General features: G+C 48.4%; 1 protein-coding gene across 1 annotated transcript in view; it reads left to right on the forward strand.

The window, feature by feature from the left end:
* LOC147708369 (uncharacterized) overlaps positions 1–13,947 on the forward strand; it is a 319,453-nt gene that overhangs the window by 168,267 nt on the left and 137,239 nt on the right. Inside the window, exon 3 of the mRNA XM_086927093.1 lies at positions 11,678–11,776. Within this exon, the coding sequence (XP_086783219.1) occupies positions 11,678–11,776 (99 nt within the window). The remainder of the gene's footprint in view (positions 1–11,677; positions 11,777–13,947) is intronic.

Raw genomic sequence — 13,947 nt, forward strand, 5'->3', positions numbered from 1 at the left:
GAGGCCACGCGGCCTCGTGGTGCAGTGTTCAAGATGGCGGCAGAGCCGGGGCATTGCTGCTGAAGGTGGCCTGGGCCGGCCGATGTCGGGATGTTCGGGAGCAGGTGTCCCGTTGGGGACGGGTTGCAGGTTGCTTCTGTGGGTTGTCGGGGTGGTTCTTCTGGTGACACCGGGAGAGCCGGTGTTCGGGTCTTCCTATGCGGGGAGGGAGCGGCCCGTGCACGAGGCCTGTCCAACATGCGTCCCACCCAGCTGAAGGCAGGGAGAGTCACCCATCTTCTTGGGTACTCTCCTCGCCGAGGCGGAAAAAGCGTGACAGGCCGTCCGCGTTGGCGTGGTCTTGGCCAGGGCGATGCTCCACAGTGAAGTCCATCCCCTGCAGGGAGATGGACCATCGCAACAGTTTTGGGTTCTCCCCCCGCATCTGCATCAGCCACTGCAGGGGTCTATGGTCTGTTTGTACCCTGAAATGGGTACCGAAGAGGTAGGGCCGGAGTTTCTTGAGGGCCCATACTACTGCGAAGGCTTCCCGCTCGATGGTGCTCCAGCGCTGCTCTCGGGCCAGCAGGCGTCGGCTGATGAAGGCCACTGGTTGATCGACTTCCTCAGTGTTGAGTTGCGTGAGTACTGCCCCAACGCCATGATCTGAGGCGTCCGTCTGGACGATGAATTCCCGGCTGTAGTCGGGGGCCTGGAGCACGGGGGCGGTGCACATGGCGGCCTTCAACTTCTCGAAGGCCGCTTGACAGTCCGGAGTCCAGTTGACGGTTTTGGGGTTTTTCTTGGAGGTGAGTTCTGTGAGGGGCCCCACGATGCTGCCATAGTCTTTTACAAACCGCCGGTAGTATCCGGTGAGCCCTAGGAAGGCTCGGACCTCGGTTTGGGTGACAGGAGGTTGCCAGGACTGGATGGCGGCGATCTTGAGCTGAAGGGGGGCCACCAGACCGCTCCCCACTTGGTGTCCGAGATAGGTCACGGACCCCTGGCCGATCTGACATTTGCTGGCTTTGATGGTGAGGCCGGCCCGCTGGAGGGCGTGCAGGACTTCTCGGAGGTGGTGAAGGTGGTCGGCCCAGTGATATCGTCCAGGTAGGCGGCGCTGAATTCTTCGAGGCCCGCCAATACCTGGTTCACGAGTCGTTGGAACGTAGCTGGGGCGTTTTTCATGCCGAATGGCATCACGTTGAAGTGGTAGTGGCCATCCGGGGTGGAGAAGGCGGATCGCTCTTGGGCTCTGGGGGTGAGGCCGATCTGCCAGTAGCCCGCTGTTAGGTCGAAGATGCTCAGGTAGCGGGCGGCCCCCATGCGGTCAATCAGCTCATCCGCCCGGGGGATGGGGTGAGCGTCGGTTCGGGTAACAGCGTTCAGGCCCCGATAGTCTACACAGAACCGGAGCTCGGGGGCGACGCCCGGGGCGGCAGCCTTGGGGACCAGTACGACTGGGCTGGCCCAGGGGCTGTCGGAGGGCTCGATCACTCCTAGCGCCAGCATTTTGGAGACTTCGTCCTGGATGCAGGTGCGCACCCTATCTGGCACTCGGTACGCCCTGTGCCGAATAGGCGGACTATCCCCAGTGTCTACGTCATGAAGGCACAAGGCGGTGACCCCTGGGGTGAGGGAGAACAGATCCGAAAATTGTAGCAGAAGAGCCCGGCAGTCTTGGTGTTGTTCCGGGGACAAGGCCTCGGAGAGTCTGACCCCTTCCACGGAGCCATCTTTTTCACAGGTCCTCAGTAGGTCCGGGAGGGGCTCGGAGTCTTCTTCCGTCCCACTATCTGTTGCCATTAGTAGGCTGAGCTCCGAGCGTACGAAGTGGGGTTTGAGTCTGTTTGCGTGGAGGACTCGGAGCGGGTTCCGGGGGGACTCCATGTCTATTAGGTAGGTGACAGGGCCCTTGCGCTCTATCACCTTGAAGGGTCCTGTCCACTTGTCTTGCAGGGCACAAGGTTCGACTGGAGACATCACCCATACTTGCTGGCCTGGTTCGAACTCGATGGAGGAGGCATGTTGATCGTACCATTTCTTCATGTCCTCCTGGCTGGCCTCAAGGTTGGCTTTGGCGAGTTCCCTGAATCGCCGGGTCTGGTTGCGGAGGGTCAGGAGATACTTGTACACGTCCAGAGGGGTCTTCTGGGGGGCCATCTCCCATCCTTCCTTGACCAGGCTGAGGGGGCCCCGGACGGGGTGTCCGTACAGGAGCTTGAATGGGCTGAAGCCAAGGGATTTCTGGGGAACTTCTCGATAGGCGAAGAGGAGGCACGGGAGCAGCACGTCCCATTGGCGACGTAGGGGTTCTTCCAGGCCCATGATCATTCCCTTGAGGGTACGGTTAAACCGCTCGACCAGTCCATTTCCTTGTGGGTGATAAGGGGTCGTGAAGCGGTAGGTGACCCCACACTGTTGCCAGAGAGACCTCATGTATTTTGAGATAAAGTTCGTGCCCCTGTCGCTGACGACCTCCCGGGGGAAGCCCACTCGAGAGAAGATCCCCATCAGGGCTCGGCCTACCACGGGTGCTGTCACAGTCCGAAGAGGAATGGCCTCGGGGTACCGGGTGGCGTGGTCCCCCAGGACTAGGATGAACCGGTGCCCCTGGGCCGTTCGGTGGTCTAGGGGCCCCACAATGTCTATTCCCACCCGTTCGAACGGGGTGGTGACGACAGGGAAGGGTTGCAAGGGTGCTTTAATCTTTCGGACGCTCTTCCCGCTGGCCTGGCAGGTGGGGCAGGCCCGGCAGTGGTTGGAGACATCATTTCGCATTTTGGGCCAGTAAAAGTGTGTTACCAGGCGGTTGTAAGTTTTGTCTTGTCCCAAGTGTCCGGCAAGGGGGACATTGTGTGCTAAGTTCAAAAGGAAGTTCCTGAAGCGGAGGGGTACCACCAGCCACCGACTGGCCCCCAGCTCCGCAATTCTTTGCTCGCTGTAGAGCAGGTCATTGTCCCAATAAATCCAGTGGGCCCCTGCGGTGTCTCCTGCGCTCTGGGCGAGGGCTTGCTGCCTGAGTCCCTTGAGGGAGGGACAGGTCTTCTGTTCTTGTCGGAATTGTTCCTGGGTGGGACCACCTTCCTGTCGCCACTGGGCCAGTTCTGGAAGGTCCTGGAGTTGTACGGGCTCTTCTCCGTTTTGTTCTGGGGGGTTGGCACTTAGGGCGTCTCCCTCCGGGACGATCGGGGGTGGAGGCTCTGGCCATTCGGGTTCTTCGGGACTGGAGATGGCGCGGGCGGCCATGGACCGGGTCGTTATGCAGGCCCATTCAGGGAGTCCCAACATCCCCAGGTGCTCTCTTCTTTCGACGGCCGCCCAGGGGGAGCTTTCAAGGTCGTTCCCCAGGAGGCAGTCCACGGGGGCATCATCGCGGACAGTCACCTTCAGCATTCCGGACACTCCTCCCCACTCGAAGGGGACGCAGGCCATCCGAAACAAGCTTTCGGAGTTGTCGGCTGATCGGACGGGGCAAAGGATGTTTGGCAGGATCTGCTCCGGGGTTACCAGATGACAGCGGACCGCCGTCACACTGGCCCCGGTGTCGCGTAGGGCTTCGGCCTTGCGCCCATTTATGTTTACCCACCGGCTGTATTTTCTCGTATTGGCGGGTAGGGGAGCCCGCGGAATCATGTCTTTCTCCCCTAGGCAGACCAGGGACATGGCGGCTGGTTCCCACTCGGGCTGTTCCTGTTCGTATTCTTCATAATCCTCTGGGGCTTGCTCTTCTCCCAGGGCGGCGGCAGCGACCTGGCGAGGTATAGGATTCTGGTTCTTTGGGCAATTAGGGTCGTTGGCATAGTGGCCGGTCCGCTCGCACCGATGGCAAGTAACGTAGGCTCGGAGCCCCGGACGCATCGGGGGGGTTTCCCCTGCCGGCCGGGGGCGGGGTGTTGCTGGCAGGAGCCGCCGGGGCGGCGTCTCGGCCTCGCCCCTGGCCTCCTCCTCCTCGGGGGCGATGGGGACCTTGGTTGGTTCTGTTTGGCTGGCTGGGCCCACTTCGGGAAACTCGAGTGCTTTCCCACCGGTCAGCTTCGGCGGCGAGCTGCCGAGGTTCAGTCAGTTTACTGTCGAGGAGGTGCTGCCTGAGCTCGACGAAGCAGTTGTTGGAGAGGTGCTCCCACACAATGAGGTTAAAGAGTTGCTCGTAGGTGGTTACCTGGCTGCCCTTGATCCACCCCTCGAATGCTCTGCTGAAAAAGTTCACGTACTCCACCCAAGTTGTACCCGGGATCCGTTTGCAGTTGCGGAACCGCTGGCGGTACATCTCGGGCGTGAGCCCGTATCGAGTGAGGAGGGCTGCCTTCATGTGGTCGTAGGACGTCATCTGATGGTCCGGCAGTTGCAGCAGGGCGTTGCGCCCTTCGTTGACGAACCTCCCCCATAACCCGGCTCCCCAGTCACTTCGGGAAATCCGGTGGGAGGTCATGGCTATCTCGTAGGCCTTGAACCACTGCTGGATATCGTCATTCTTATAATATTCTCGCACGACATCCTTGGGGATGTGGACTTTAGGGTCTGCAGGGCCAGGAGTGTTCGGGCGCTCGGGCACCCCGAGGTCTTTATTTTGTTTCCGAAGCTCTATTTCTGCTAGGTTGCGCTCATGTTCGTAGGCCAGTTTTTTCTCTTCTAACTCTCTCTGTTTTTGCTTCTCTTCCCGCTCCTCTCGGAGCCGCAAGTGTTCCAATGTTATCTTCTGTTCCGCCAATTTCAGTTCTCCGTCCAACCGAAGTCGTGCCAACTCTAATTCATGGAGTCTGCTTTTCTCTCGTTCTCGGATCTCCTCCGGGGAGAGACCCGATCTCCTTCCTTTTGCCGGAGTGGTGCTTGTTTCTGGCGTCTCGATGTTTTGGTTTTGGGGTACGGTCGTACCCGTCTCCGCCCAAGATTCTAGGGCCTTTTTGAAGTCGTCTTTCGTGCTCAGTCCTGTGGTAGCAATGCCTAGTTCTATGCAGAACTGCTTTAGTTCTCTGTGGTTATACTCTTCTAGTTTCTCCATCTGGAATTTTTCCGTGGATCCGCTCTCTTTGGTTGTCATTGTGGTTGAGCCGTGGGGTGAGTTACTCTCTGTACGATTACGCGTTGGTTCGGATCGCGCCGCTGGCCACCAATGTTAGACCGGGACCTGGAGGGTCGGCCGAGGACGGGGGGAGAGGCCTCCGGTGAGGGCCGTCTCCAGCGATCGTACAGACAGGTAACTTCCCCCCCACAGATGGACACCACACAAGGATGAGGTCAACACTCTTTATATACGATTCTTAAAGCAGAGGTATCAACGGTACAGTGAGGTCGGGACACGAGGGTCCTCTCAATTCTAGTCTCTGAGGGGGAAAAGGGTAGCGGGACAGTCTTGGTACCGGTCTGGTACGGGGTGGCAAGATGGGTAGCTCACAATCCTCGAGCTCGGAGTTCTGGAAGGTCGGGCCGCGGCAGCGCCAGCCGGCTAGGATTACAAGTCTCACTTGAGAAGGGCCGCGGCAGCGCCAGCAGGCAGGAGCGATGGTTCACAAGGATGGGCCGCGGCAGCGCCAGCAGGTCCCGACGATGGTTCACAAGGATGGGCCGCGGCAGCGCCAGCAGGTCCCGACGATGGTTCACAAGGATGGGCCGCGGCAGCGCCAGCAGGTCCCGACGAAGGTGTAGGTTGCAGAGGGCCGCGGCAGCGCCAGCAGGCAGGAACGATGGTTCACACGGATGGGCCGCGGCAGCGCCAGCAGGTCCCGACGAAGGTGTAGGTTGCAGAGGGCCGCGGCAGCGCCAGCAGGCAGGAACGATTGTTCACACGGATGGGCCGCGGCAGCGCCAGCAGGTCCCGACGAAAGTGTAGGTTGCAGAGGGCCGCGGCAGCGCCAGCAGGCAGGATCGATGATTCACAAGGCAGGGCTGCGGCAGCGCCAGCAGTCCGTCAAGGATGAGTTCTTCAAGGTGTCTCTCGACTCCAGGATACAACTGCCTTCCTGCTCTGGAGCTGCCCCAGTTATAGGTCTGGTCTCCTTTGATGTCCGGACCCTCGCACTTGGAGGTCGGGAGGTCCGGGATGAGGGAGTCCAGACACCCAGCAGGGGGGTGGAGCCAGCGCCCGGGGAGGCTGGGGGCGATCGGCACCTGGCGGGGGAGAGCCATCGACACTCCTTTCTCCCATTGACCTGCCAAGTGGTCTCTTCACCTCCTGGGTGGATGGTGGTGCCTCGATGTCGGGGCCTGGCCAGGCCCAGGGTTGGGGTCGAGCTGAGGCCACGCGGCCTCGTGGTGCAGTGTCCAAGATGGCGGCGGAGCCGGGGCATTGCTGCTGAAGGTGGCCCGGGCCGGCCGATGTCGGGATGTTCGGGAGCAGGCGTCCCGTTGGGGACGGGTTGCAGGTTGCTTCTGTGGGTTGTCGGGGTGGTTCTTCTGGTGACACCGGGAGAGCCGGTGTTCGGGTCTTCCTATGCGGGGAGGGAGCGGCCCGTGCACGAGGCCTGTCCAACAACAATCTTCCCAAAAGATATTTACAAAAGTTTAAACTATTGCCATTATACAGTACAATAACTTTTATTCAAGTATTAATTATTTTTTTTAAAAAGCCATTGTTATTTGTAATATTAATACATCCACGTCATGTAAATACAACATTGATTGCATTACAAATGCTATAGGTGTCACGTTTGCGAAAGTTAAAACTATTGGCATTGTAAATGACAAAGCTATTATTATCGCTATTTACAAAACCAACACATAAATAAAATATCTGTCACTTACAATACCAATTGCTCAAACTTTCCAAATGCGAGACCTATTGCATTGCAAATGCTTGTTTCCCCAGTTAATGATATCTCTATCTCATATGGACTTTTTTTTTAATTTCAAGAGTTTTTATTGGACGTTTCAGGGTTATATATCATACAAATCATAAATTGCAATGTACATACAATCGATGCTTGTAAATACACATCATTCAGCATAGGAATGCATTATGACCCATGGTGGTGGTCATTCGGGACGATCTTGAAGACAATATGGGAAACCACCAAGCAGCCTTTCTAGGCTGGGTTCCTGAGGGGCTACAATACAAATGAATTGGAGATGGAAAGGAAAGGAACGGAGTAGATAAGAGGAAGAAGGAGAGAAAGGAAAGAGAGAATAAAGGTTAGAGGTGAGATGTAAGAGGTAAGAAGCTAGATGTAAGAAGTTGGACGTTAGGTGTCCACCACGATGCGGCTTAGCAGTCCCGGTTACGAGTGGTTGGTTATTTAAGCTGTGCAAAAGTATAAGCGGCCCCCCGGGAGCTGTAGGAAGAAACGGGGAGCATGAAGTTTCACGGTGGTTTGTGGGTTTCGAAGTAGACATCTAGTGAGTTCCAAAGTTTCCTTTGTGAAGTTCGCCCCGGTGTGTTTTGTAAAGTGATGTTATCAGCTCCTCGGAGGTTAATCACCCAGTTTAGCCAGCAGGCATAGCTTGCCTTTTTGGTGTCCTTCCAATTATTTAGCACGACTTTCACAGCTGCCGTAAAGAGGAGGTCAAGGAGTGCCCTGTCTATTTCTGGGAGTTGGGTCTCTTTAGTAAATCCGAAAATAAGATAGGGGAGTTCCTTGATAGGTGAGATATTAAATACTTTGTGGACGAAGTTAAATACCCTGTCCCAAAACAGTGAAACACAGTCGCATTGGAGTATAAGGTGTTCTAGATCTCCTTCTGCACGCTTACAGTTCCAGCAGAATGCGTCTGGGCTGAGTTTATGTGCATATAGGCGAGCTTTTAATTTGATTTTTGGATTGCTGTTCTTCTGTGCGCTCTCTTGTGGGTGTTTTTGCATTAATTGACCCATTCATTATATCACTGACAAGTGTTCTCCGGCAAATGTTGTGTGTGGTTTTTGTGGATTTTCATTTTGATTCCCATAAGATTTACATCATTTTCAAGATGTTATTTCATATACCTTACACAGGGTTTAGATATGTTACATGATTCGTTCCTGTCCATTTTAATATGCTACCTTCTGTAGTCCTTTTCAACACGGTGCCATACAGAATCCTCTTTTTGTTTCCCTATATGTAGGCTTGTAAGGGACTCACTCACTGTTTGTGGTCATGAGCAGTTTGGGATGTTTGTTATGTTTGTTAAAGACACGTACAGGTACTGTGCTTGCCCACTCGTTCCCTGCTACATTTAGAGTATTTTCAATAGACTTCTGAATACATTGTTTGTGCTTTTCCCATAGGGGGCTTTGTGATGCATGAGATTGCCGGTGTGACTCTTATTGATATTATTTGCCCAGGTGACTGGATGTAACTCTCTTTTTTTATATGTAGCCTTCTTTTCTGGCTGTTGCATGTGTTTCGTGAGTCGTTCACTCTGCATGCTTTTGAGGTACTGGTGTGGCATATTCCGCTTGCTGTATTCCATTATTTACATTGTGTGGTTATTCAGGCTCTTTGATGTGAAAGTGATTTTCTGCACTTTGTGGATGCATGCAGCACATATATTGAGCAGAATGTTGTTTTGGGCCATGCAGTTTCTTATAGGACCCTTTAGTTCACACAAGAGTCTTATCATTAGAGGCATATTCCAGTTACTTTTTTTGACATGCCACATGTGTTTGTGTATGGTGTGGTTCACATTTTCCACACTACTACTACCGATTGCACACTATTTTTTTGCAGTGTAGCACAGCGGACTTCTATTAGTTACACATGATTTCTGTGTGATTTTTCTTAGTTTTTTTTCCATTTCTTTCCTTAGGTATTTGTGGACCCTATGATTTCTATAGGACCTTTATTGTCCTGGGTCTCTTTAATATTTTTGGTGACGTATGTTTGTTTAGGTCAGATCAGCTGTATTTTTGTGTCATCCAGGACTTTAAAAAAAAAATCATATATAGTTTATCTACCCTTGATTCTGTTTAGTTCCCGGTATCGTTTTTATATATTTTTATAGATTGCTAATATTTTGCCCTGAAGAAGACCCTGTTCAAATTACTTCTAGGATTTGAAACGTCTACTTATTTGTCTTAATCATGGGCATTCGATGCTAAGATATCCGAAAAATTATTTTAAATCAGATTCTGATTTGTGTAGTTATGTCCTTATGGTTAAGGCATCTATATATTATACACACACTCTTATGTTTATTTCAATTTTTTTTTATTTACTTTCTCTGCTTCTACACAGCACCGTCACTTGTAATACCGATTCTTTCATCGGAATTGTTACTGCCTTGTGTATATACATATGTTTATAAGTGTATGTATATATGTACAATCAATGACAAAATATTACAATTTCAAAATCATGAATATCTGACATTTTGATTGCGTTAGCAAGGCCGCTGCATTGGAAAGCCCCTGCAGAAGCATTAAATAGCTCTTTCAAGTTATTCCTTCCGGAACTGTTTTAGTTGTATGACTTTAATTACCCTAGTTCCATTGGAATTCAGGGTGCCTGTATTATGTTTTGACACAATTGTGTTAAGGGAAAGTATTTGAGAAAGTCGCCTCACATGGTACTCGCTCACCTTTGTGACTTGATTAGGCTGTTCAGTCGCATTGCAGTTCTTCCCCAATGTCCTAGACAGCTCCTGTGGCCATTTTGTTCCAGTGTGGTGCCAGTTGGAGTATTCTGCTTGTAGGATGTTCCTTTATCCGGCCGCTGTTTACTGGATAGCCGCCTTGGCTGTTTTCATCCGGTGTGGTGCCAGGGAGAGAATTCTGCTTGTAAGATGTTCCTTCATCCACACCTCTCTTCCTATCTAAATCTGATTTCATTACAATTATCCAGTGCTTGACTTTCATCTTCTCCGCTAAGGATGTTCCTTCTTGGTGGTGAGTGAGGACATCCAGTGTCCATAGTCCAGGATTTCAGCAATGGTGCTCTGTCGGTTCTACAGTCAGGCCACCCCACCAAAAAGTAGATGATATTAACTATATCAGATAAATAAAATATATAGCTCTGATTAGGAAAGAGTTTGGCATTCAAACTTTTACGTAATATCTTAGAACAAGACAATGAGCCACAGGGCCTGATTCACAAATGTAAACTTAGACCAAAAGTCGAAGTTTTGACCTGAAGTCTAACTTTACTACTAGTAAAGTTAGACCTAAAGTCTAACTTTACTACTAGTAAAGTTAGACCAAAAGTCTAACTTTACTACTGGTAAAGTTAGACTTTTGGTCCAAGTTTGGACCAAAAGTCTAACTTAGACCAAAAATGTTACACCAAAAGTCTAACTTTACTACTAGTGAAGTTAGACTTTTGCTCTAAGTTAGACTTTTGGTCTAAACTTAGACCAAATGTCCAACCTTAGTAGTAGTAAAGTTAGACTTTTGGTCTAAACTTAGACCAAAAGTCTAACTTTGGAAGTAGTAAATTTAGATTTGAGGTCCAAACTTAGACTTCAGGTCTAAACTTAGACTTTTGATCTAATTTTACCTTTGTGAATCATGCCACAGTGTTCAGAGTGGATGCCTGAACATAGAAAAGCGATATAAATATAAATAGACCTTCAGTTATTGAGCAGGTTAGTAATTTTTGCATCTTAATAAAATAGGAAATAATTGACCTTTTTTGGTTTTTGTATCTTGAGATTTTTGTCCTTTTATATTTTTTCCTCAATACTGTTTTTATTAGTTATCAGGTAAACATACAAACACAGCATGTGCACATTGATGGCATCTCTGGTTATTACATAGCTTATAACCACAGCATTGCATAATATGAGAGTCATTACTACAGTGTTGTCCTTGCATCATACCTCCCCAAAAACGTAGGAGAACCCCCTCCCACTCACCCCCCCCCCCCTTCAGAACTCCCTGAAACAAAACAGTGTGGTACATGGAAATGCTCATACTGGTATAGTATAGTAATCTTATTGTGAGTCACTACACTGCTTATCTAGATCTGGAGACAGCAAAGGCTGATCCAACCCTCTTCCCCCATAGCACAGGACTCCCTGAATTGGAATAGGTACAACGCCCTTGTGCAGGTGGGGCATGCACATAATGACAGGCCCGTAGAGAGGTAGTTTACTAGCGGACCACAAGTGTATTAAAACATTTGGTAGGAATCTGTGGCAATGTCGCCCATCCGATCCATTGTGACTGCCCAGCATAACCATGTCCTTTTATTTGTGATAACCAGCTTTGTAGTTGTAGGAATTGGGAAGGGCTTAATATTATTATAGAAAATGTATATATTTGTGTTCACTAGTCCCAAAATGAGCTGATTGATTGATAAAGCATGTCCCAGAAAGACTGATTGTGCTCCTTTTAACACTATGCATGTACCGGGATCTAGGATATATGTATAAATTCACTAAAAATAAAAAGACACACAAATTGTAAAAGGCTGCAGAGATTGTTGCCTGATATGAGTGTGGCCAGGGATGGATGATTACTCATATAATGTTGGAATATGTCACTGTTGTATGACAAAATCTCCCTGGTTTCCTGCTAGATGATATTTGGACCCATTTCAAAACATAAACATACTAATTGCTCATTGTCTCCATCCTTTCTAGCTTCTGTTCAGACCCTTTGATAGATGTGCATAGGTTCATCAACCCTTCCCTAACTTTGTCCTATCTCATGAAAAGGACATTGCATTGCTTTGATGAAAGTGAGGAAATGACATATCTTATTGTCTTCGAAGTGTTCTGTGTGAGTGGAGCAATTTAAAGTTTTTTGGTGACCTGCTACTAAGTTTTCATTTTCCTTTAAAAACAGAAAAGGAAGTTATTACATTTGTCATTAAAGAGGAGGAAGAGGAGCTTCCTCTTGATCATCAGGCCGTTGAAAGAAGCGAAATGACAAGTCGTTCAACAGGTAAATCAATCTCAGAGATTATTTTTATAGGTTTTCCTCCATAGAATGTATATGAAATATTTAATGTTATAAAGTGGAAAGGTTTAAAACCTTTGTAAGATGATGCATGGTTTTACATTTTGTATTGGATTGTGCTGTTCCATATGTAAATGATTGGTTGCACATGTATGTATGTATGTATGAATATATATATATATGTATATATATATATATATATATATATATATATATATATATATATACTTCATTCGATCAAAAATATGATCATTTACAGAGTAAAAACAATTCATAAGTATAAAAACAATACTAAAGTTAAAAGCCAATATTTCATAAAATCATATCAAAGACAGACTATAGCAGCACCAAAAGAGAACATATAAAATACATGATTCCGTTCCCAGGAACTATATTGATATGCATTAACCAGTCGTATTTTCAAGGACACTTTAAGACAGTTTTGACCTTCTCCACCAGGCATACAGCAAAAATCTCAATATTGCAAAAACAAGCCACCTTGTGGTATCAGATCTAAAAATACGTAGTGCTTCACTGAGACATGTAAACGACAGTAAACGACAGACTGGACTTATCCAGGTTTTCCTGTAGTCGACGTAGGTGGGACAGCAAAAGAGAAAATGATTGAGGGTCTCCGATTGGGTTTGACATGTAGGGCACAATGGTGTTACAGCCGCATTCCCCCACGCGCTTCTTCTTGAATTTAGAGGTAGGGCCCCAAGTCTAAATTGAATATACAAAGCTTTTGCCTGTGGGGTTCAATATAATCTATAAATGTTCAAAGCCAAACCCTCCTTTAAAATTTAAAAACTAGTGGTTAAAGTCCCATGTGCAATACCTTCTACACTTTGGTAATCCATATACTCCCAGAGCATTTTTTTGAGGAGAGGAACCATCGATTTTGATATGGACCCGGATCCTTCCAGATACACCCCAGCCCTAGTACCAGAAACCAATCCTTGATTTTATTAAACCATTTAATGCAGCCTGATTGTTTGTGCAAAACAATCCGTTCTTCCAGAGCCTCCTTCAGCGGGACCTGTGTGTTACTGGTCCAGATTCTGATCCAAAACAGGAGTGCCCTTAGAATAGCAAAATGGTCTATGGGTTTTAGGCCAAGATCAAGGCTTAGCGACAGTATGGGGGTGCTCACAGGTCTGTTCAGGATCGCCCTGATGAATTTATTTTTGGCTAGGGTTAAGTCTTTTAGGTTTTCCAGCCCCTATAACTCAGCCCCATAGAGGGCTGCTCCTAGACCTTTGGCCCTATGAAGTTCCAAGATAGGCGACACCGAGCGATATGGGGACACCCTGGCCCTCCAAACTATTGCACAATCAGCATGTTGGAGGGTCAGAGTGCTCTTCTCAATTTGAGGTGTCCAAACCAACCTATCACTAATACGTACACCCAAATAGTCAACGTACTTGACCTGCTCCAGTGCTTGTGTGCCCAGCATGAGTTTACCCTTATTTGATTTGTAGGGATTGAAAGCCATGTATTTTGTTTTGGAGCAGTTTATTTCTAGCCCCTTCTCCCTACATACTTTATCAAATTTGTTAATTTTGCCATCAGTGAAGAATTTTTATGAAATTATCTTTATATATTTTTTTACCTTTATTTATTAGCATTTAGACAATGTTACATCAAATATAAGTCAATACATTCTTTTCAGTGTTGTATGTACATTACAAATACAGTTTACATACAAAGCCAGCGTCGAACAGAACAACAAGAGCAATGTATATAGGTATCGTAGCATTAATCTTATCAAAATTACGTATCAAAAGTTCATGGATGGAGAGTGCATTCGCATAACAAGGGGAGATGACAGTCTCAGGTGAAGTGCAGCTCAAAGGGGGACATTAGGTTTGAACTTATCTATATATGGTTGTATTTTGAAGTGTGGATATCACCCCCTCAAAAAATTTTGGGCTATCGATTTTCAGTCGATATGTGTTAAATTAGCATATCTTATATGTCTTCCAGGAATCCCCGTACTATCAGATAGCTGATTCTATGTCTGTTATAATACAGACATATTTGAATGGTAGGCCTTTGTGAACTGATATGGCAATCGTTAGTAGAGTACATGTTATTTGATGAGAAGTATTTGTACGTATTCCAGGTAACACAAAGTTACTGTCCACAGGGGGCAA

Source organism: Lissotriton vulgaris, chromosome 6 (genome assembly GCF_964263255.1).
Source record: "Lissotriton vulgaris chromosome 6, aLisVul1.2, whole genome shotgun sequence".
Classification (NCBI taxonomy): Eukaryota; Metazoa; Chordata; class Amphibia; order Caudata; family Salamandridae; genus Lissotriton; species Lissotriton vulgaris.